Consider the following 25583-nt stretch of genomic DNA (forward strand, 5'->3'; position numbering starts at 1 on the left):
TCCAAGAGCTCTGAATGAACCAGCCAAGCAACTTGTTTGCTAACAAGGACGAACGTCTATGATGAAGCATGCCACTTGGAGTGGGTGAAGGGTCCACATCCTTTTTAAATAATATCTGGTCTGAAAATTGCTTTGTTGTACAATCTACAATGCAAGATAATATATTTACATAGGAACAGTATAGCCTTGAGAACGGATGTACTCTGGGAGGAAAAACTGGAATGTTCCCTTAATAAACCTCCCTCTCCCCCATTCTGTCTTGATTAATCAGTAGATTCATGCCAACATGTTTAGGCTGTGGACATATGTAGGGTAGCCACCTGGGCTCTTCCACATACCTTTGTGCAGGTATTGATCTCTCATTGCCTCATCCAGAAGTGATGAGCTGGTCTGTGAAGTGGTTTAATGCAGTATCTTTGTCTAAAGCGTGTTATTTTTTTTCAATGTGGTTTCATCATTTTCTGGGAATGATGTTGAGTTGGGGTGAGCAGAAGAAGGGAAAGGTTTGATGACACTGAGGGGTATATTTACAATCCCTATCGTTACCACAATTTCACTTTTAGTGACGGTGTGGTGGCGATAGGGGCTTCGCCTTATTTACAAGGCAGCATTAAGCCAGGTTAAGTGGCTTAACGGTGCCTTATAAATAAGGTACCTTTTCACGCTGTAGTTAGCGAGAAAAGGGAGGGCAATGAGTGTTACGTGGGCGTTCCACCGCAACACCCATTGATTTTGACACTGCCCCCTATTTACAAGGGTGGCATAAATTGGAGGTAGCGCCAAAATTAAGACCAGGGAATACCTAGTCTTAAACTGGCGAAACGAGGAGAAATGCTATATTTCTCCTTGTTTTTGCTGTTTTTATGTGTACTGCGTTGTGCAGCACACATAGAAACAGCAAAACGCCATTGATTGTTTATGTGCAGGAAGGTGTCCCTGCCTGCACATAAACCATCAAAAAAAAAAAAAACGTTTTGCAACTTCTCTGTGTGCTGCATTAAGCAGAACACATAAAAGTGACAATACGCCATTTAAAGATTGTTTATGTGCAGGAAGGGACACCTTCCTGCACATAAACAATCTTCCCATCAACACAGGCACCCTTGCACTATGGTGCAAGGGTGCCTGCGTCAGAGCTAGGCTGCTAAATTTAGCGCCAGGGCTGCACCATATTGTTGTAAATATGATGCAGCCCTTCGTTTCTGAAGTGGCGGAGCCAAGGAGGCTAACGCTGCGCTCCACCACTTCGTTGTAAATATGCCCCTTAGTGTTGTGCACAGCTTTTGCACTTTAAATTGTGAAAGTTGTGCATGTTATTCAGTGGCAAAGTTATTGATCAAAAAGGTTTTAAATGAGAAAGTTTCTAGCGCGACTTTTGTTGTGCGAAAATCCTTGTGCAAAGGTAAGTAATCTAAAAATACATTTTCGGTGGATTTTGTTTATTTCAAACTTCACAAACTTTCTGTAGCTCACAAAGTCATGCACATTCTCCCACCAACAGTGGTGACCCAGATGGTGGAGTAAGTATAAGTTACCTTCATAGTAATTCTGCTGCTACTAGTCCCTTACTCTCTCCATTTCCAGCAGCATCACTCCATCCTCTATAATCATCAGCCCTGCCAGCCTGTTTATTCCAACATATAACCTAGTGAGGGTGCATGGTGTGGGTACATGCCCCAGCATGGACCTAGGTGCATGTGTATTTTGCGTAAAGCTGGTCCACTACTTGTCAGCTACAAGAGAGACTGAGGCTAACATGTAGTAATACTCATACAGAGCTGCAAGAAAATCAGCAGCAGTGGAAGCGCAAAATGTAAAAATTGTGAATCGTTTTATTTATAAAGGGGTCAGACTCAGGAGCCAAAGATGTTATAGTCAACTGTCGTGTTAAGAAGCCATTTGTTAACTGCAAGCTTTGCGACAAGGTGTAGGGGCATGCACCTGGTGTAGTGCACGAGATTTCTTCTTGAGGGACACCATCCAGGGAAAATGTCAATGTATAGACAACTGGCCACTGGAGGATTGCCCAATATGTATAATTTTCGACAATTACGCAGACTATGCATAGGAAAATCATTTTATTTTCCCTTTTCTTATTGCATTTGCTTTTATTTGATATTGGAATTTCACACAAAGCCAGGCTGTGCTATCTTATCAGATCTGGCTTTGCACAGAATACTAGGGGTGTTTGCAATGTTACCCTCACGTTATGCACGCTTTGCATATGTTATCAAGAGTTTGCCACTACACAACCAAAGCACTGTTTCGGTGCTTTCAAATGAACTTCTAGGCACAGAACCACTTGTGTATGCGCCAGGTGAGGGATTCTGATGTCTGCGCTACTCTGCTGGGGGAAGCGCTGCTACAAAGAGTATTAAATCGGGGTCTGGAGATTGCAACCTTCAGGTTCAGAGCGAATGTTCCTTCCCATGGCATAGATCTTTCAAAGGGATACCACAAGGTTGTTGGTCACCAGAATGCCTGGGTAGTGACGTCATACTGAGTACCCTTTAACCCCTTGATAATGAAATCACAGATCGGACGGCTCGCCTTGGACCGAACTAGGAACATCTTTCAGCGCTGGCACAAGTTTCGTACATGTCCAGCTCCATAATGCACTGCGCGAGTGACCGGAGAGAGTGGACTTCGCCCACTCTAGGAAAGTTTAAGAGGTCTCCGCGCTCAAAGAAATTAAATATAAAAAGACTCAAACTATGTATTTTTCAGCACAATTTTAGTTATATATTGATTAAAAAATACTGTGTTCTAAAAATCGTTGACAAAAATAGTGTCCCATTGGGTGCTGAGTTTCCATTATTAACTCCAATGGAGTGACGTTATTGGAGGCGACAATTAGAACACTATTTTTGTCAGAAGATATTCTGAAAATGATATTCTGGTACTGCAACTTAATGATACCAGCAAATATATCAGTTTTGAATCCTAACAAGATAGGATGCCCATCACGGGTCCTATGCCAGTTAAGAGTTCAGCAAACCTTTCTGTGGTGCCATGCATATGGTGCGAAGGCGCTAGCTTTCAAGTATTCCAAAGAGCTTCTAAAAGTGCGATCTTGTCAGGGGTAATCACGGATGCTCAGCAAGGTCAACGAAGGTCGCGAAGACAGGAAGCAGCAAGCAGCTCCCTTTGTGGGAGGGGGGGCCCTAAAGGTGCCAGGGCCATTGTTCAAGGGACTGGTGCATGTAAATTATCATCGAGTCACAGGAATACGAGTTATTGACTAGGGGGGCTGCCCCAGTAAAAAACACCCATTGCCATTAAGAAACCATCTCGTCAGGAGTGTTTAATGTTCTACTGTCCTAGTAAAATCCACCTTGTACTGGTGTCTAGAGATAACTGTCAAGCCAGAGTACATATTGCAAAGGTATGTGTAATAACACTGCCATGCCCGAGTACATATTGCAAAGGTATATATAGTAACTCTAATGCCAGGGTACACATTGCAAAGGTATATGTAGTAACACTGCCGTGCCCGAGTACATATTGCAAAGGTATATACAGTAACTGTCATGCCAGAGTAAATATTGCATAGGTATGTATAGTAACTCTGTCATGCCATAAACCAATTTGCCCCAGTAAGTAAACCACCATTGCAATGAATGCTTCCTCATTGCCCTGTTTTATACAGCATCATTGACAGCAATGCCAAAATGCCCATTACCCAGAAATGAACAGCAACAGTGTAATGTGAATAATTTAAATTTCCTGTTAAGTAGAAAGAACTCTTTTCATTAGACGCATACTTCCCAACCTACTACCCACCCCAGATACCTTCCCGCTCTTCTCAACCTACTACCCACCCCTGACACCTTCCCGCTCTTCCCAACCTACTACCCACCCCAGATCCCTTCCCGCTCTTGTCCTCTCGCCCCCCCCCCTCTTTTGACATTCTTGCTTAGAGGTCCAGGGCTGCAGCAGGTACCAGGGATTATCTGGCTCGGATTCCGCGCAGCATGAATGGCACCCATCCCTGACCAGTGCGACACCTTCTCAATAGGCTGTTGCAGACACAGATGGAAGTCTGAGCTTCCTTTTCACTTCCCAGTAGTTCTTTTTTCAGTACCACTCCAGCCTTCCACTCAGTTCACCAGCAGAAGGAACCTTCAATACGCATGTGTGTTTAGATGCCTGGTGCCACCATTTTATAGATTGCTGTATTTTCCAGCCTGGAAGAAAAAGCTTCCTCCATAAGGATGTTTCTTTGTGTCAGAAGACCAAGAGAGTTGCTTGGCAGGGGGCAGGCACTGGCAGTCACCTATGGTTAGGATGGGACCTCAGAGGCTTGCAGGGTTGACTCGTAGTCGCATATGGTTTGATGAATATAGAACCCAAGCCTGCAGCTTGGACTAGGGAACTCTCTGGTCCTGCCACTACCTTCATGACCACAGAACACCATGGTAGCAAGGGCAGTGCCAGGAGTCCCTACAGGCAAGCAGCTGCTGCTCCTGGTTACCCCTGATTAATATCCTTCTGATTCATGAAATAAAGTAGGGGAATCTGAGATGTATCCATGAGATGATGGAAATGCATAAATCATATTATGTTTGCTTCTACTGATGTTCTTTCTTTCTCCCACTCTTCCTCTCTGCTCTCTCTTTACTTGAACCCACGTTGATGTAGATGTTCTGCAGGTACAAGATCCGTGGTGGACGCCTGGCCTCTGTTCACTCCCGAAGACAAAATAATCAGCTAAATGCCTTGTTCAAAGCTAAACCCCAACTTGTCTGGTTGGGGGGGCTGTATCTGCAGGAGGTATGTTTCTCAGAGCGACAGGGTGCATTGAGCTGACATTGATGGGAATGGAAAGGACAGGTGCTTTTGACACCAATGAGGGGGAACAGTTGTCTACTCTTGCTAGATCCATTTTAGGAATTTCTTTTGCCATTGATCAAACATAAACAAAGAGAGTGATTTTCATCAATATTACGAACTTTAAGTCTTGAGAACAGAAATCTGAGCTGAAAAGTGTGGTACCACTTTGGCCTTCTGTTTAAGGTCTTCTTACTGAAGAGTATGAAAGGTGTTTTTATTTTTTTTAAGAATTTGCTCTGCCAGAGCCCTAGCTGACCTCCACCGTCCTCTACCCCCAAGTCTCACAAGTACAACCCTCTCAAAGCTACTTCTCACAGCTCTTCAAGTACATGTGGCTTAGTAGTGCCACCACAATTGCACAAAATGCAGGTGACTTATACAATTTCCATGCCTCATTGTTTCACTGTGATCACACCCCGACAAGTACCCTGTACAATAAATCCGCTATGCACCGCCTTCAGACTTTCATAACTTCCTTATGACTCTCCACTTATATCTTTTCCTCTAACTACTCAAAACATCTCAATTCATACCCGCTCTCACTCAGGGAAACCAGTTTCAATTTTCACTGGATTCTGAGCTGCAAGACACGACCTTGGACCAAGGTAACATCTGACCGGAAGTGAGGAACTGAAGCCAAATGGATGCAGTGAAAGACAGGAGGGCAATAGGCTTTATGAAGCCACACAAATTCACCTTGCGTGGGTTTGAGTGGACTCAAATAATGAGTAAGTCGGCTCAGCACAAATCGCTGCATCGCCTTACTCTGCGCTCGGGAGGAGTTCCATGGGCGTTGCGGTGGGTTTTCCCATGCAACAACCATGGAATCCATGGAATCTGATGCTGCTCCAGATTTACAAAGAGATGTGAACCGGGGGCAGCGTCTAATCCATGTGCCTCCTGAGGTGAGGCGTAAGGAGGAGAAATATGTTAATTTCTCCTCGTTTTTCCTCTTTCTGAGAGAAAAGCGCCCTGTAATATTGTTTTTTTGCAGAAAGGTGCTCTGTCCTGCACAAAAACAATCCTGCCTGCAATGGAGGTATCGGGGCAAGGGTGCCTATGTTGGCGCTAGGCTGCCAAAACGGCGCCAGTGAAGGCAGAAAGGGTAGGAATTCATGCTTAAATATAAGGGCAGGAATTCCTGCCCTTTCATTTTGGCGTAGGGCAGTGCTTCAAGGTGCCTTGCCGTGCTGCCCTACTCCAAAATGCAGTAAATTAGGCCCTTTGTGTGAAAACACTGTGTTAAAGGAAGTACTGTTAGATGCAGGGAGGGGCTGGAGGATGGCATTGCAGAACAGAGCAAAAAGGAGCACTGCCAGAGAAATGCAGGCTGCAAGCTGGTGATCTTTGAAAGTGAGGATGCAGCAACGTAGCGAGCACAGCAATGCCCACTTTCACACACATATATATATATATAATTTTTTTTTTTAAGCAATCGGATCCTTTCAGCAGCGCGCTCGAACGACGGGTGCAGTCGCTGTGGTGCTGAATCCAAGCCCAGAATTAATTTTACAAACAAAGATGCGACGCACTCCAATTCCAGTTTTAAGCTTTTATTTCTAGCTGTACTGGCTCACACCAACGCGTTTCAGCCCTGTGAGGCCTTTGTCACGGTCAGTGAGTCTTTCTTTTGTTTCACTATTTATACCAAACACATATTGCCTATAATGCAGCATTGTGGGAAACGTAATGCATGGTTATTTACAATATTTACAAGGTTTTCAGATTTTCAGGTGATAGTTTGTTCCTTTAAATTGCAAGAGTCATTCATTACAAGAATATTTTCAACTTCATTCATTTTATGTTTAGTACATTGACTTAGTCTTTCTTTCGTTTTAGGTTGGATCTTAGTGTCTATTCATTGTAACGATTTTTTAGTGGTTCCCTGTTTCTTTTAAATTTTAAATTTGTGTTATCGGGATCGGTTCCCTTTTCAATGTTTTTCTTTTTCCAGCTTTTGTTTTTCTTTCTTGTGTGCAGCCGGTTATTAAAGTTCCATGGTGTCAGTCCATGTGTACCAATAACTCCTTGTTGTTATTAATCCCATGAGGGGTCTTGGATCTTAATATCCGTGTTTTTAACTGCTCGAATATGTTAAAGTATTCTTTTTTTGAGCATACATATTGTACTTCCTATGTATTGCATGCCACAGTTACATTGGATAATTTATATTACAAACTTTGTGGAGCAGGTGATAGTTTGTTTGATCTCAATCGTCTTTCCTTGGAAGTCCTGTATGGTTTTGCGGTTCTCTCTAATTTTACATGCCTTGCATGCGTTACATTTTACAAATCCGTGTTGTTGGTGTAACCATTTCGTTGGTGTTACTTGTTGAAAGTGACTTCGCACAATTAAATTCTTTATTGATTTGGTTTTCCTGTAGGTCACCATAGGGCGTGATCCAAGTAGGGAGCCAATCTCTGGATCATTGGCTATTAGGGGCCAGTATTTTTGGATGCTTTTTTTTTTAATTATTATTTTATTTTACCCATTTCAATATATTTTTGGATGCTTTTTATAATGAGTCCGCTTTCTTTGCTGTATGTTAAGATACATCTTGGTGGTTCCTGTTGTTTACTTTCTGCTGTCGTTTTCTCCTTTTTAGTAATCAGAGTTTCAGTTTGTGTTTTCTTTTGTACTTTCTGTCTGCCTTCACGCAATGTGGTCTCATTATACCCGCGTGACCTCAATCTCAAAGATGTTTCCATTATTTTTTCTTTTGAATCATTTTATTTTGAGCAGTTTCGTTTCATTCTTGTAAATTCCCCATAGGGGATGCTTTCCAAAATATACTTGGGGTGAAAGCTTCTACCGTGTAATATTTGTTCGTGGACGTTTCCTTTCGGTACAGAGTGGAGTGAATTTGATCATCCTCAGTGTATATCCAGGTGTCAAGGAATGCAATACCTTTGGTACTAGTGGTGCATGTAAACCTTAAACCTAAAGTATTTTCATTCAGTGTGTTGAGGAACTCCATAAAATTTCCCCCTGAACCGTTCCAAATTATAAACAAGTCGTCAATAAATCTGACCCATAAAATTATATTATTCATGTGATCTTGGTTTTGTGTGTTCCAGGCTATCTCTTTTTCCCACCACCCCATCAAGATGTTCGCGTAGTTTGGCGAAAAAGAAATGCCCATGGCAGTTCCACATTCTTGTCAATATAGGTCATGATTAAAGAGGAAAACGTTGTTCGTTAAGCATAGTTCTATTATTGCTAGTAGCATTTTTGTGTGTTCCAACTCTGATATATTGCATTGTTGTAGAAAATGTGTGCATGCTTTCAAACCCACTTTGTGCTCAATTGATGTGTAAAGCAAAACCACGTCTATTGTTGCCATGGTGTACTCTGAGCTCCATGTTATTCCAGTTAGGATTCTTAAAAAGTCTCCAGTGTCGCGTATGTAAGAGCTCAAATTTTGTGCAATGGGGGCTAGAAAATAGTCAACATATTTTCTTATAAAGGGAGTTGCATGAGGAGACAATTGGTCTCACAGGTGGATTTTTTAATGACTTGTGTATTTTGGGTAAAAAATATATTGTGGGTATTGTTGGTAAATCATTTGTCAGGAATTGTAATTCTACCAGATCAAGCAGGTTTTTTTCATGCCAGGATTTCAATTTGACATTCAACTGTATTGTCATGTCATTGATGGGATTATTTCGGAGCTTTCTTTATTTTGAAGTGTCATTTAGCTGCCTGTATGCCTCATTTTTATATGCTTCTATGTCCTGTATGACAATATTCCCACCTTTATCCGCGGGCTTAATTATCAGTGTTTTATTTTCCATTAGACTTTTTAAAGCTTTCCTTTCTTTGCAAGTCAGATTTTCCTTTCGGTTCCGGATGTGTGACCTTTTCCATGTGGTCTAATTCCTCTGTTATTGCTTTCACAAAAAGGTCGAATTTATTTCCAGGTGACATGGCTGGGCAGAATCTAGATTTTTTCTTGAGGCCGGTTGGGGGGTGTTTGGTGGTCTTGAAGGATTTCTTGTTCTGCGATTTCTCCTTCATCTAGATTGAACATTAGTTCAAGCATATTTTGTAGGTCTGGTATTTGATCTATTGTTAGTGCAGGTATTTCATTCTGTGTGATTTCAGGTGGTTGTATTGTATTGTCCCCTGACTTCTTTGTTGCATGTATTTTGGCGAGTTTCAATTTTCTTACATATTTATATAAGTCAATTTTGGTTCAGGTGTAGTCGAAATGATTTTCCGGACAGAAGGATAGTCCCTTATTCAATAAAGTTGTCTCCTCTTGTTATAGTGTATATTTAGATAAATTCACAATTAGGTTTTCCTCCATTACTTCCTCGAACTGCGCAGTGGGTATTTTCTTCTTCCGTCTCCCTCGTCTTCTTTTTCTTGATTTTTTGAGGTTTTCATCTCCCCTCTGCCCTGTCCTCGATATGTGCCTCTCCCCTTGCCTTTTCCTCTTTGTATCGATTGGTCGATGTGCATTATTCTCAGTTCGTCTAAAAAAGTTGGTTTTGCAGTAGTTGTGTCTCCAGTGGTTAGTTCACCCTCACTCACATCTGATTCACTTAAACGTTCCCCTGTGTTTCTATATTTGTTTGGCTGGTAGTTTATTTTTATGGCATCGAATCTTTTGGCAAATGTTAATATTCTTCCGTGTATATAATCCGCCTCATCCCTTTTGAATTTCCTTTGCTTACGTTCTTCAATTTCTGTCTCATATTTCTCTAGGCGCATTTCCATATCTTTGCGCAATTTGTTTAGTTCCTCTATGTTGGTTTGAGCTTTTATTTGTTTTTCCATATCCTCTATGTTTTTTGATATTTCGTCAAGGTCTATCTTGGCGTGTTTAATGAGGATTCTCATCATGTTAATTGAGCACTACATGTTGTTTTGTCCCCATTCCTCCAGTAGCGCTATCTTTGTGTCTGGATGTGTGGGCATGGTAAATATGCGCAGCCCCCTCGGGACTCTCTTTACCTCTATATATTTCTCCAAAGCTATCATCTCCCAACTTTTGTTTATCTCTTCCATTGCTCCACGCCTCTGACACAAAAGGAAAGAGAAAATGTCAAGTTACAAATATCAAGAAATCCTTGTATGCTTGCCAAGAATCAGAATGCGATAAAAGTAGTGCATAATGTGTCAGTATAGTTACTCAAATTGCCTATAATGCGGCATTGTGGGAAACGTACAATATGTGTTTGATATAAATAGCGAAACAAAAGAAAGACTCACTAACCGTGACAAAGGCCTCGCAGGGCTGAAACGCATTGGTGTGAGCCAGTATAGCTGGAAATAAAAGCTTAAAACTGGAATTGGAGTGTGTCGCATCTTTGTTTGTAAAATATATATATATATATGATCCCAGTATTGTTTACATGTTAATAGAGTCACATTAACCCTCTCGGTATAATATCCCTTTTTCTTTTAGGACACCTTTTAAATTTTGAAGAGTATTTTGTATTCGTTATTTCTCTTATTATGATTGCATATATTAATTATGTATTTAATAACTAATGTTTTCTATAGGCTTATGTTAACCTAAATTATCCATTAAATTATTTAAGGATTTTAGATGGGAATGTTTTAGCTGAGAGAGATGGCATTCTATGCCACAAATATACCAATTGCAACAGTATTTCTTTTAATGTGACCTAGACTGAGACATATGCTTCACTGAACTGAGAAGTATTTTTTCTTGTTCCATTGCACTTCACCCATCACGTGGCAAAATGTAGCACCATAAATGGTCTGTCAATACTCTCAGCGTTGTCATGTGATCAAAGTCCACTTCGGACTGAAACGCATAATGGCCGTCATTAAAATGCGATCTTAAAGCACAATACTCTGGGCCGGTGTCTGCTTTGCCGAAAGAAAACTGTGCGAAGGCGAGAAGCAGCTGTTTTATATATATATATATATATATGAAGGCGAGAAGCAGCTGATATATATATATATATATATATATTCACTGAAAAAACCATAGGTTTCACACACGTTATAGTTAGGAATTAGCATTTAAAAAACCTTGCTAATTCAATGAAAAAACCATAGGTTTCACACATGTTATAGTTAGCTGGAAATTTTACTGATAAAAAACCAATGAAATTCCCCCGTTATAGTTACTGTAGGCAACTATAACTCACGCGACCGCAATCCTCTGCTGATGCTAATACTGTATTTAGACACTTATTTGCCCATGTCTTCTTCCATTAAATTTTAGCTATACATATATTACAAATATTTTTTTTTCATAAAGACACATATGTCATCAGCAGAGGATTGCGGTCGCGTGAGTTATAGTTGCCTACAGTAACTATAACGGGGGAATTTCATTGGTTTTTTATCAGTAAAATTTCCAGCTAACTATAACATGTGTGAAACCTATGGTTTTTTCATTGAATTAGCAAGGTTTTTTAAATGCTAATTCCTAACTATAACGTGTGTGAAACCTATGGTTTTTTCAGTGAATTTGTACGGTTTTTTAAATGCTAAGTTACTTTACGCCATTCGTGGCGTGCACGCCCACTTAACGCAGTTCGTTCCGTGCACGCACGGTGCGCTTCGCGCACCGTGCGCGCACATTAAGCACGCGGTGCGCTTCGCGCACCGCGCGCCCACTTTACGCAGTTAGTGCCGTACACGCAAGGTCGGCACGCAGTGCGCTACGCGCACCGCGTGCCCACGTTACGCACCGTGCGCACATGGAGGACATATTATGCGCTTCCTTGTGATAGGTAATCTGTTAAATTTAATTTGTAAGTGATGACAATAATATGCCATGCACAGAGAGTGTTTTTTTTTTTTTATTAAAATTTTTAGCGTAAGCGCACCGTACGCGTACGGTAAGCGTAATCGGCGAAATTTTCAAAAAAAAAATATTTACCGTTTTTGGCCTTGGGGGATCTTTGAGGACTCAACTAACATGGCTATGTGCATGGGCGCTGTCTAAACAGCCCCTTTATATGTTTTTTGCCTTTGTTTACAGCCCCCCCCTCAGAGTGCGAGAGAGAAAATGGCGGCCGCCGCTTCCTGGTTTCGACCGATTCGAATGTTTACTTAGATGTAACAGCCAATCAGAATCGCGCTCGCGCACGCCACCGTACGCGTACGGTAAGCTTACGGTAAGCGTACCGTAAGCTGGCTCAGATATATATATTGATTTAAAGGCTATTTTCTCAGAATCTACTGAACAGATTTACACCAAACCTACAAAAGGCACTTCCTTGACCTGAGGACTACCTCTCTGCCAAATTTCTAGTAATTCTGTTCAGCCGTTCGGGCTATAGCCCTGTCTAAAGGTCCTATGGAAAAATGCATGGGAAAAACGCGTTTTGGGACCCCCCTTTTATCTCAGCCCCCGCTTGACGAATCCCCCCGAGACTTTCAGGGTAGGAGCGGAGCGTAGCGCCCCACCTATTTTGAGAAATTCGCGAGGATTCGTCGACCGGCGCCAAAGTTATTCAAAATAGAATGTTGCGGATTTCCTATGGAAACAGGGTCCTAACTATAACTACCTACTGGCGACCGCCAGTAGGTAATATATATATATATATATATATATATATATAGTTAGTACCAGTATATATATATATATATATATATATATATATATATATATATATAGTTAGTACCAGTAGTGGTCGGCACTGGGGAGTTATAGTTAGGACCACATTTCCATAGGAAAAGCATATACCTTTGGTGCCATTTGATGAATCTTCATGAAACTTTCCAAAAAAGTGTCTCATCCACGTCAGCTCCTTCCTGGAACATTTTGTGGTGATCCATCAAAAGTGGGAGCTGAGAAAAGTGGGGTCTCAAAGCACGATTTCCTCATATATTTTCCATAGGATATTTAGACACTAGCTACAACCAAAACAGTAGAACGGAATTACACACAATTTTGAAAAAAGCTAGATCTTTGTCTAGTAAATGTGCTTTTTGTGTGTAATTCTGTTCACAAGCTTTAGAGATATTGAGGTGCAAAATATATGGAGGATCTGCAGAGCCAACAGATCTTAAGATCTGATTGGCTGCCACCACATCAACAAAGATGTGGCGACAGCCATTTAGGACTCAGGGTCTAAATCCCAGTCCTGCAAAAAGTTTAGAAATTCATTCAAGGGGGCAGGGACAGAAGAAACAACAATTTAAGGTACGTTATAGTTAGGTAAAAATGTCAGTTAAAACATCACATTTTAAGTTAACAAAACCTTTGAAATTCACCAGTGTTAATTATCGCAAGTAACTATAACTTGTGCCCTAATGTAAGTATAACTTGTGCCCCCGCCATGCACTGTGTTGTTATCAGTGTATCAGTGTTGTTGTCAAAGTTGCCATTTTGGATATCATTAAGGATGTTTTCAAGAATATGTCATGAGTGATTTAATATGTGAGTGAGGGTAAAATGTAAATCGTTGTCACAGATTCTGTGGCATCAGCACTTGGACCAGCCAGCCAGGACCTTGTGTGTGTCCCCTTTTGGCCCATGGCACTAACATGGGGTCTGGGAGCAAGTAACCCTAACATGGAACAGTGGTTCTCTGCAAGCCACAGTACTTTGGTGAGGATACTCGCTCACAAGGAACCCCGGTTCCTAGGGACTGTGGTTAACAACAAATTTAAACCAGTTTCTGTGTGAAGCAAGGTTCGAAATCCGCAGAGTGCAGGGCTCTCCACTGCTCCCTCTGTGCACTGCCTTTGGGAATGGGTGTCTCAAAGCGTGGGGTGCGGGTCTGGCTGCAGGTGAGGCTTTTTTCCAGCTGGACACGGCCTAATGGTGTCCGTAGCGGGGCATCCGCGAAGCGTGGGACACAAGGCCTGACCACAAGCCAGGTCTTGTGCTTTTCCTTCACTGCTCACGGCTGAAGGCTGTGCAAAGTGGAGACAGATCCTCACGGACAGAGGGGCAGAGGTCCAGCTTGTTCTGTGCCCCACCACTGCTGTACACAGGCCTAGGGGTAAGGGCATCCATAAAAGGTGTTGGGCAGGGCGTGGCCAGATATTAGTCATAAAAAGAGCAGAGCTCCCCCAAAAAGTCGGGTTAGAGTATGATTTTAAAAAAATACTGAAATTTGCTGAAAAAAACAAAAGATAAAGTGCAGTTGTATTGGTAATAGGATGTCCATGTACCTTCAAAAACTGAAATTTAATCGAAAAACAAAAAGTTAACGCGATGCTATGGTTAGGTTTGGTTATTTCATCTAAACTCACCCATGTAATGCAATGCTTATTGTGAGAAGTTGGCCTGATGTATGATGTCACTAGTTCTAGTGTACACCTTATATCAGTCCAAACAACCCTTATGGTGATTGGTTGTAAAGTCAACCTTATAGACCAGCTATCCTAGTGGTAGCATGGACAAGAGCAGTCTTAGGCTAAACTCTGAATGGCATGTGAAGCCAGCTGTTATACCATTTATAACCCCTTGAATACCAAATGAAAGGACACCACTACAGATATACATATAAAATAAAGTGTATTTATTCTAGCCAAACCCTCAGCACTCTTTATGAGATTCGAGGTAAGTACAACACAGTCTTATTCAAGCATACATTAAGTCACACAGGTAAGTAATACAGTTAGGCCCTAGGGGCCACGCAAACCATATACTAAGTAAGTGGTATAAGGACCACTGTCACGGAAAAAGGATAGGCCTAGGCCTAGGGAATCGCTGGGGCTACACTATACTACCAACAGTTAGGAAGTGGGAGGCCCACGGGATTCAGGTGCAGAGTGGAAACACTCACGCGTAATGCGTATAATCGATAGAAATAGTACAGTTTAGAATTAATAAGATTTAGGACACTTCTGGAGTAGCTAGGAAGTCGAGACTTGAGAACTAGACACTAGGATAGTCAATACCCTGATGAGCACCGGAGTACCCAAGTTACCTAGCCCACGGGCTGCGGGTGCATAGGTGTGAACTTGCCTCGGGTTTCGTCGTCGACTCCTATGGATGCCTGAAGGAAAGATGCTGACAGGCAGTCAGTGAAGAGTGTCCGGTGGATCCCAAGGCCGGGATCAAGAAGGAAGGATACCTGCAAGCAGAAGGGACAGAGTCTGGGTCACTAGCCAGTGACCACGTGGAACCAGGAAGGAACCAGGCGATGTCGGGAGATTGCAGGTGAAGAGGTGAAGCTTGTTGCAGCAGCCACGGGTACCAGGAGACGTCGAGGACGACCAGGACCAGGAGGCGAGCTGTCCAACGAAGGCTCGTGCTGTCGGCGGCGTCGAAGTCGAACTAGGACTCACCAAGCCTTTGCAAGCGGAACCCACGAAGAATGGAGGACTTGCTTCTGGTGCAGACCAGGAAGGTCTGGGGTGCTTCTCTTTCACAGAGGAGCAGGAGCCAGTCTGGAGGAGCGAAACCAGCAGTGGAAAATTGAAGGTGTGTCGTCACAGAGGTTACTAGCCAACGGGCAAGTAACCGGACAGACGCGGCAAGCAGGAAAATGCAGAAGGGCCCCACGCAGGACTCGTGGAGTGTGGGGGGCTGATCTTCGGTGCAGATGGTGCTTGGGGTTGGGGCTTCTCAATCCCCAGTGCACAACCTCGAGGGTGCCTCAGAAGCTGCGTTGGAAGATACTCGCCACTTTTCCCAGGTAGCCGGTCCCACGTCTCTCGTCGCCTCCACGGATCTCAGCTCGGCTGTGGATGTGGATCAGGGTCGGAGAAGTCTGGAAGTCAAGGCTCTGGTCAGGCTCTGCAGTCGGTCCCTCGTAGAACTTCAGCAAAGCAAAGGGTAAGTCTCTTGATGGTGCCTGTTCGCACAGGGTGGCCACTCCTTGGCCACAAGGGAGATTCTTCAGTCTTCTTCTTTCGTCGAATGTCGAAGGTCCAGGGTTTCTGTTCAAGTTGCAGGTTCAGGATAATCTAATTTAGCAGGGCCCAACTAGCTACTAATATACTGGGCTAGTGGGCTGGGCTACCTGCAAGGTCCCTCCTATGGGTGGGACCAGGAAGGGAAGTGGCTACACCCCCTTTCCTTTGTCCAGTTTCGCGCCAGAGCTGGGGCTGGAGTGCCCGAGCACCGGTTTGAACTGGACTATGCATGGAGCACCTTGTGTGCCCCAGGCATGTCTCATTCCTTTCAGCCCTCCCTGCCCCAATACACTAAAGTCTGTCTGGGGAGGTGCTAGCACCTCCCCAAGCAGGAAACCTATTGTACAGGCCTCCCTGTCTGGGAGGGCTCCCAGCAGCAGGAGGTCAGACTCGTGTCTGTGGCAGCAGCATCCATTTTGTGATGCTGAGGCTTTGGTGAGAGTTAAACAGCAAAGTAGGATTTTAACATGTCTCTCCCTCTAGAAGGGAGGAATAATATCCTCATCACCAGAAATGGTATGGGGGTATTATCCCAAAGTGTTAGACACCTTACACGACATGTTTTGATAAAGCCAAACTATACTTACCATAACCGTTTAAGATTATAAGGCACCTTAAGAGTATATGGTAGGCTATATCATAGAACAGCTATAAGGACATGGTTCCGAAAGCTGCAGACAGGCTCAGCTCAGGCTAGAGCACCATCTCACATGTTACCAAGCACTCTGCCTCCAGGATGGTTAAGGCCTGCCATAGGAGTGGCTGATAGGTACACATGTGTCTATATATAAGGGTAGATATAGGTATACTATATCTAAGCAAGGGGTGATTACACAACCTTGCCCCAGCTGAGTGATCAGCCAGTTGTGTCTGATTGGAAGGCCAGACCAGGGGTGGCATAATACATGCTGCAGCCCCTGGGAGGCCTAGGGTACACTTATGCCCTGGGTACCTAGGTTACACTGTACAGGGTGCAACAAGGTGATCCTTACCAATTGGGTATGTACCTAGGGTACATGGAGTCCATTTTAAAGAGAGAGCAGACAGCCTGAGACCCTGAATGGCAGGATCTCAGGCCAACTAAGTCGAAAAACCAGCTAGACACTAGGCAAAAAGTTGGGGGTAACCATAGTCAGATATCCACCTTCCTACACAACCCCCCCCCCCCCAAACGAAAGGAGATAAGGCTGTCCTTGACAAGGTAAGCCTCTATTGCCTAAGTGGCCATATAAGGAAGAACCAGCACTGGCATGGTTACCCCCTGTCTCATGGTCCACTAAGCAATCCCTCACCCTAAAGGTATCATAGGGTCTCCACCATAGGGAATCTCTACCTTTGGTGTGTCTTTGCAAAGTAAAAGGCTGGTGTTGAGATGGAGAACTGAAGTGAGGGTCCTCAAAGTGAGGCCTCAGCTTCATCCAATCATCCTCTACCATGGATGCCTTTCTTTCTTTAACTGAGTTGCACTGTGCTCTCAGGGTCAGCCTCTGGCTACCTAAAGCTGGAGGCTGGGTCCCTTTTGTGGGCTTACTGGAGGGACAGGTCAGGTTTGGGGCCCTAAGGTCCCATGTTTGCCTGTGCCCAACAGAATCCCTCTGGGGGAGGTTCTTAACTACCTATAACGGGGATCCCTCAGGAATGTTTTTAATCATCACCTGGCTAGGGCTACTAGCCAGGCAATCCTCATTCTTTTGATGGGGGAGTTCTTGTGGACAGGGGCCCTCTTGGGGTCCACTGGCCTCCCTGACCTCTGCAGCCCTGGGCTGACTGAGGCAGGGTAGAGAGAGGCAGGCTACCTGCACCAGACTGGGTCCCACCTTGGAAGGGGCCACTGACATCAGAGGCTCTGCCAGGCCAGGCCTGGCTACCTCTGGGGCAGTTCCTTCACAAGGGGTGAGGTCAGATCCCTGAGGAGGCTGACCTTTTCCTAATATCTGGGGAGAGGGAGACTTTTCTTCCTCCCCACTACTCTCTGTTTGTGTGGAGTGATCCATAGTTTCAGGCTTCACTACACCTATGTCAGTCTGAGTATGGGCTGAGACCATTACAGCCTTGCCAACCTTTTCAGGGAGGCACTCAGTTTGGGTTTGAGCTGTGACTGTCACAGCTCTGCCAATCTCTACAGGGAAGTCTGTCTTTTCCTGGGCTGTGGCTACCACTGCCCTTCCAACCTTTTCAGGGAGGAAATCTATTTGGACAGGGGTTGTGGCTGGCACAACCCCACTACCCTTTTGTGAAAGGCCTACCATTTTAGAATGGGTGTCTTGTTCAACTCCAGCCCAAGCTGAGAGTTCTAAGTCATTCCCCAGTAAGCAGTCTACAGGCAAGGTTGGGGACACTGCCACCCTTTTAGGGCCAGTGACACCTCCCCAGCTGAGACATACCTCTGCCATGGGATGACTGTTCTGTTTGCCATCAATGTTAGTTACCTGGTATGAGAAACCAGGCAAAAGCTGCTCAGAGGGAACTAGCCTATGGGCCACCATAGTGATGCTAGCTCCAGTGTCTCTGTAGGCCTCAGCATTTCTACCATTGATGTAGGGTTCCTGTCTGTACCTACCCAAAGTGTTGGGACTGGCAGTGAAGTTGGCAAACCCCATGCCACCATCACAGACAAGAGTAGCTGCTGTAGGGGAATTGGCTAAGCCAGGGTCCCCCTGTGTTCCCCAAGAAAACCCAACCAAATTTTTGGGGGCACTCCCACCACCTGGGGGATTACTGCTGACAGTAATAGGTGGTGTGACAGGAGTAATTGGAGGAACAGTTTTGTTTTTAGCCTTTGGGCAACTGCTGTCAGTTTTCCAATGCACAGGAATTTTACATTCATGGCAGTAAGGCTTTTTAACTGTGGTAGAGGAGGGAGCTTGGGACCCACCACCCTGTGTGGAGTTTTGGGGCCCTGAGGAAGATTTCTCTTTTGTTTTATCCCCACCCTTCTCTTGAGGCTTGGTGGTATCTTTCTTTTGGTCACCACCCTGATTTTTAGGCCTAATCCTGGTCCTGACCCATTTATCTGCCCTCTTTCCCAATTCTTGGGGAGAGGTCAAATCTGAGTCTACCAGGTGTTGATGGAGAATCTGGTTCTGACAATTACTAAGGATCTGCTCCCTCATAATCAAGTTGTACAATCCTGTATAGTCCTGCACCTTGCTGCCAGTTAACCAACCCTCCAAAGCCTTAGTGGCACAATCCACAAAATCAGACCAGTCCTGTGTCTGTGTCTTCTGGGTGTCTCTGAACAACAACCTATATTGCTCAGTGGTTAAGCCAAACCCATCTATCAGAGCACTCTTCAGGACTTTGTAATTGTTAGCATCCTCATCACTGACTGTGAGGAGCTTGTCTCACCTTTGTCAGAAAAGGAGAGCCACAAGATAGCTGCCCACTGACTCTGGGGTACCTGCTGTACTTTGCAGGCCCTCTCCAAAGCAGTCATCCACTTGTGGATGTCATCCCCATTCTGATATGGGGGACTATCTTGCTTAGGTTTCCATGGTCATAAGACCTATCCCTATCTCTAGGAATGTTGCTGCCACCAGTGGGTTCTGACCCACACAATTTTTGCTCTCTGGCCAGAGCAAGCTTCTCTTTAGCAAGGGCAAGTTCTTCCCTTTCAATCCTCAGATTAGCTTCCCTCATTCTGGCCTCATGCTCTTTTCTCTGTGGGGAAGTCATTCCCCTGTGAGATGAAGCATTGGAGCTTCTTGAGTGATAGGAGTGGAGAGAGTCCCCTGAGGGAGATCTACCCCTTCACCTTCTTTTTAAGATTACTTGGGGGCCTGTAAGGGAAGCTCCCATGCAAGCTCCCATGCAAGCTTAAGTTAGCCTGACTAAGTCTTCTGACTGGGGTCTTGCTACCTCCCTCTTCTTCTGAAGTCTCTTCTGCCTCATCTGTATCAGTTAAGTAAGGGGTCTCTTCTGTGGAGGGGAGGCCCTTATCTACAGCTATGGCACCATACTTGGCAACTCTTTCAGCATCATAGGCCTCCAGAAGCTCCACTAGCTGTCTAAGGGTAGGGTTGGAACCCTGTTTTAATCTCCTGGAGGTACACAGTTGTCTCATCTCCTGGAAAGTGAATGCATCATATCTAGAGGGAATCTGTCTAGGATTCTCCTCTCCTGAGGGAGTATCAGTGTGATCTCCATTCAGGGACATGATTCTAGTGAGGGTGTGGTGTGTGCACCTACCTACACTAGTTGTATCTACTAAACCTCTCTAGTAGTTGTAGTCAGGGTGTGCTAGGCCCTTCAACCTACAACAACTAAGTCCAGTAGGACTTAAGTATTTATAATCTATGTTATATGTACCTAAACAATATCTGAGTGATCTTTCAATTTAGTATCTCAAGATTACAATGGTATTACAACAGCAAGCTCAGATCCCAACCGCTGCTCACCAATGTGAGAAGTTGGCCTGATGTATGATGTCACTAGTTCTAGTGTACACCCTTATGGTGATTGGTTGTAAAGTCAACCTTATAGACCAGCTATCCTAGTGGTAGCATGGACAAGAGCAGTCTTAGGCTAAACTCTGAATGTCATGTGAAGCCAGCTGTTATACCATTTGTAACCCCTTGAATACCAAATGAAAGGACACCACAACAGATATATATATAAAATAAAGTGTATTTATTCTAGCCAAACCCTCAGCACTCTTTATGAGATTCGAGGTAAGTACAACACAGTCTTATTCAAGCATACATTAAGTCACACAGGTAAGTAATACAGTTAGGCCCTAGGGGCCACGCAAACCATATACTAAGTAAGTGGTATAAGGACCACTGTCACGGAAATAGGATAGGCCTAGGCCTAGGGAATCGCTGGGGCTACACTATACTACCAAGAGTTAGGAAGTGGGAGGCCCACGGGATTCAGGTGCAGAGTGGAAACACTCACGCGTAATGCGTATAATCGATAGAAATAGTACAGTTTAGAATTAATAAGATTTAGGACACTTCTGGAGTAGCTAGGAAGTCGAGACTTGAGAACTAGACACTAGGATAGTCAATACCCTGATGAGCACCGGAGTACCCAAGTTACCTAGCCCACGGGCTGCGGGTGCATAGGTGTGAACTTGCGTCGGGTTTCGTCGTCGACTCCTATGGTTGCCTGAAGGAAAGATGCTGACAGGCAGTCAGTGAAGAGTGTCCGGTGGATCCCAAGGCCGGGATCAAGAAGGAAGGATACCTGCAAGCAGAAGGGACAGAGTCTGGGTCACTAGCCAGTGACCACGTGGAACCAGGAAGGAACCAAGCGATGTCGGGAGATTGCAGGTGAAGAGGTGAAGCTTGTCGCAGCAGCCATGGGTACCAGGAGACGTCGAGGACGACCAGGACCAGGAGGCGAGCTGTCCCACGAAGGCTCGTGCTGTCGGCGGCGTCAAAGTCGAACTAGGACTCACCAAGCCTAGGCAAGCGGAACCCACGAAGAATGGAGGACTTGCTTCTGGTGCAGACCAGGAAGGTCTGGGGTGCTTCTCTTTCACAGAGGAGCAGGAGCCAGTCTGGAGGAGCCAAACCAGCAGTGGAAAATTGAAGGTGTGTCGTCACAGAGGTTACTAGCCAACGGGCAAGTAACCGGACAGACGCGGCAAGCAGGAAAAGGCAGAAGGGCCCCACGCAGGACTTGTGGAGTGTGGGGGGCTGATCTTCGGTGCAGATGGTGCTTGGGGTTGGGGCTTCTCAATCCCCGGTGCACAACCTCGAGGGTGCCTCAGAAGCTGCGCTGGAAGATACTCGCCACTTTTCCCAGGTAGCCGGTCCCATGTCTCTCGTCGCCTCCACGGATCTCAGCTTGGCTGTGGATGTGGATCAGGGTCGGAGAAGTCTGGAAGTCAAGGCTCTGGTCAGGCTCTGCAGTCGGTCCCTCGTAGAACTTCAGCAAAGCAAAGGGTAAGTCTCTTGATGGTGCCTGTTCGCACAGGGTGGCCACTCCTTGGCCACAAGGGAGATTCTTCAGTCTTCTTCTTTCGTCGAATGTCGAAGGTCCAGAGTTTCTGTTCAAGTTGCAGGTATAGGATAATCTAATTTAGCAGGGCCCAACTAGCTACTAATATACTGGGCTAGTGGGCTGGGCTACCTGCAAGGTCCCTCCTATGGGTGGGACCAGGAAGGGGAGTGGCTACACCCCCTTTCCTTTGTCCAGTTTCGCGCCAGAGCTGGGGCTGGAGTGCCCCAGCACCGGTTTGAACTGGACTATGCATGGAGCACCTTGTGTGCCCCAGGCATGTCTCATTCCTTTCAGCCCTCCCTGCCCCAATACACTAAAGTCTGTCTGGGGAGGTGCTAGCACCTCCCCAAGCAGGAAACCTATTGTAGAGGCCTCCCTGGCTAGGAGGGCTCCCAGCAGCAGGAGGTCAGACTCGTGTCTGTGGCAGCAGCATCCATTTTGTGATGCTGAGGCTTTGGTGAGAGTTAAACAGCAAAGTAGGATTTTAACATGTCTCTCCCTCTAGAAGGGAGGAATAATATCCTCATCACCAGAAATGGTATGGGGGTATTATCCCAAAGTGTTAGACACCTTACACGACATGTTTTGATAAAGCCAAACCATAGTTACCATAACCGTTTAAGATTATAAGGCACCTTAAGAGTATATGGTAGGCTATATCATAGAACAGCTATAAGGACATGGTTCCGAAAGCTGCAGACAGGCTCAGCTCAGGCTAGAGCACCATCTCACATGTTACCAAGCACTCTGCCTCCAGGATGGTTAAGGCCTGCCATAGGAGTGGCTGATAGGTACACATGTGTCTATATATAAGGGTAGATATAGGTATACTATATCTAAGCAAGGGGTGATTACACGACCTTGCCCCAGCTGAGTGATCAGCCAGTTGTGTCTGATTGGAAGGCCAGACCAGGGGTGGCATAATACATGCTGCAGCCCCTGGGAGGCCTAGGGTACACCTATGCCCTGGGTACCTAGGGTACACTGTACAGGGTCCAACAAGGTGATCCTTACCAATTCGGTATGTACCTAGGGTACATGGAGTCCATTTTAAAGAGAGAGCAGACAGCCTGAGACACTGAATGGCAGGATCTCAGGCCAACTAAGTCGAAAAACCAGCTAGACACTAGGCAAAAAGTTGGGGGTAACCATAGTCAGATATCCACCTTCCTACACTTATGATCACACATATTACAACATTCAGGACATGTTAAACAAAATCATGGATGACATCACTAATGATATCTCAAATGGCATCATTAATGACATCACAGATGACATCACTTACACCATTCATGATACTGCTATTAACATCTAACCATAAACCCTTGCATCAATTAAAAAAATGGCAGTAATAAAAGTTGGCAGTAAAAGACCTACAGTCATATAGAACATGTACATATGTGGGTGCATAGAATGGATTTAGGGTAGGCCTCAAGCCACGCCTAGTTGTTTATTGCAAACGTTATATAGGTGCACTACTTAGCTACCATTAAAGTTTTGGGTACAAGCAATACATCTTCTTATTCAAGGTCTTGCCTCTGCACACCTGGTGAGTGTTGCAGACACATGTTTCTAAGTAGATTGTCACTTAAAGCAAAGCCTGTTGCAAAGAATCTGTGAGAAAAGCCAAAGCTTGTGTTCATAACAGATTGTCCACCAGTGGATATGTGGAGGTGTGCCAATGTTAATTGGCTGTTATGCAGCACCATAGACAAATTATATATAAAGTGGACGTTTATAAGTGGTTGTTTTTTTCCAGAACTTCCCTGAAGATTTGAGGCTCTGCAGATTGTTAAAAAATGTAGAAGGTAGGCGTGATCCACTTAGAGGTGGTTTAAACCACACTGGGGTTCTAAGAATGCCTCTATGGTTGTATGTTGCACGCCATTGTGCTCATTCAAGAAATATGTGCAGTGTGTTTTTCCGAACTCTGGAAGGGTGTACATAGGGCCTTGCTGAAGTGCCTTATCAAAGGCTAATGCATGCCTGTCAACCTTTTGACTCAAAATTACGGACCTTGTGAAGTCTTTAAGAGGGTGATCCAATTAAGGTATATAGAGAGCCAACACTTTTTTAGAAGGTGTTCTAGGTTTAAAAAGTGTGTGCCCCATAAAATTAACTAAACTATAACTGGTGAATTATAGTGTTTTTTCATTTTTTTAACATTAGGTCATATCTCATTTCAACACCTACTTGTAATGTCACTTTAACCTTTGGTCTATCTTAAATATAATAAAGCGTAAAAGGTCAAGAAAATTATAATAATCCCAAAAATGATTTGAGATACATCAAAGGTTGACAAAGGGGTTCACTGTCCCCCACGATCACCCTGAATTTAGGGGACTTCATCCCCCATCGAGCCCTGCACCAGGAGGCGCACCTACTGACTGGTACATGAAGGGGGTAGGGTCTTGCATAGCGCTCTCAGCGCTCTCAGCAATCCTGCTGCGTGGAACGCATGCGGGCCGCACGCGGGCAAAGCCCAAGCCAAGGGCATACCCGCCAGCGACTGGAAGAGGCAGGGCAGGTCCACCCTCCCCCCCGGTTCTCTTAATACTGACACCAAGTACGAGCCTACCCCGAGGAGAATGTCCTGCAAATCCAGTCAGTAGCCTAAAAATGTGACTATAAATGAGGAAAAGGAAGGCCACTGAGCCTTTTAGGGGATCTGGAAAAAAATTAAAACAAGCAAAAACACACGCTGCAGAGAACTATACCTTGGCCGACATTAGCAATCTAATTGGAGAAATCGAGGATCTGTTAGCTCAGGGTAAAGCGAGAGTGGAGGGTAAGGGCGCCAAGGCTGAAATAACCTATTTTCTGAAAAGTGAATAACGTAAGACTGGCATTACCACCACTGACCTGACTCAAGAGTTGGCAGCTTCAAATGCTCCTGAATGCGTCAGCTTAACACTACCCTCTGAAACCCAGTTAACTTTTACCAATGGAAAATCACCTGTGGCCAAGCCTTCGGATAAACAACTAGCCCTCACTCTCAACATCTTATGATCAAACCGTTATGCCCCATTGATCAACTTGTTCCCTGAACATACTACATAAACTACCCAACCTACATCATCTTCATCTAAAAGCATGCCAGCCAACAATCTGGGAGTTATGATCTTGCTTATTGGTACATTAAAGAAGGACATAGCCGATATGAAGGCCATCATGAAGTTGACAAATTAAAGAGTACTAGAGCTCTCCAAGACAAATGCAAATCTCCTTAAAAAAATAAAAACCCACATATCGGGACCTTGTGCATTACAATATTGCTGTCATGGCCGTGGACAAACCCCCATTTCACAAGTCTAATAAGAATGGGGCAAAGCCCTCCTATAATCCATCGTATGTACCCCAAGCCTGGAGCGTACCTGACCATTCCGCAAGTATTGACCAACAAAGCGGGGGGTAGGGTTAAATACCTGCACCTCAGGTTACATCTAGAGCACCTAGAGGGTACGTGCTCAACAAAGGGATCTGTTACACCTTTGCCCACACCTGTGAGCCTTCTAACCAAAGAGCTGCGGTAAATAACTCTTGTTGTCTCCCAAATCGAATATCATCCAGGGATCAGAACATTTTTCCTCAGGCTATAACACAAAGGCCTCTTCCTATAAGTAGGCAGAGTAATCACTCCTTAGTATAAATGTCAAAAGTTCCAAGACTCATACCCCATCTACTCCTATTTTGTTATCTTCCCTGCTGACACCCATACTACAACGCTTTAGGAAAGGGACCTTAGTGTGGTGTTCTGCTCCAGCACCCTAACTGTGCCTTTGGTCTCCACCCCTGCTACTTACACCGGCTCTCAGGTAACTTGCCCATTTGCTTCTAGCACACAAGGGAATATGTTACCAATCTGTATCACTAACTTGAACGTAATTAAATTACATTAAATCTAGCTTGATGTAAAATATCTCCCTACAACTCCCTCAACATCCATTAGCATTAATCATGTCTTTTGTAAAGACAATATCGACAATTGCAAA

At 44.6% G+C, this 25583-nt stretch overlaps 1 protein-coding gene across 1 annotated transcript in view; it reads left to right on the forward strand.

The window, feature by feature from the left end:
• LOC146829662 (galactose-specific lectin nattectin-like) overlaps window positions 1–25583 on the forward strand; it is a 49618-nt gene that overhangs the window by 12565 nt on the left and 11470 nt on the right. Inside the window, exon 3 of the mRNA XM_085608333.1 lies at window positions 4642–4773. Coding sequence (XP_085464459.1) covers window positions 4642–4773 — 132 coding nt within the window. The remainder of the gene's footprint in view (window positions 1–4641; window positions 4774–25583) is intronic.

This window comes from Triturus cristatus, chromosome 5_2, assembly GCF_964204655.1.
Source record: "Triturus cristatus chromosome 5_2, aTriCri1.1, whole genome shotgun sequence".
Lineage (NCBI taxonomy): Eukaryota > Metazoa > Chordata > Amphibia > Caudata > Salamandridae > Triturus > Triturus cristatus.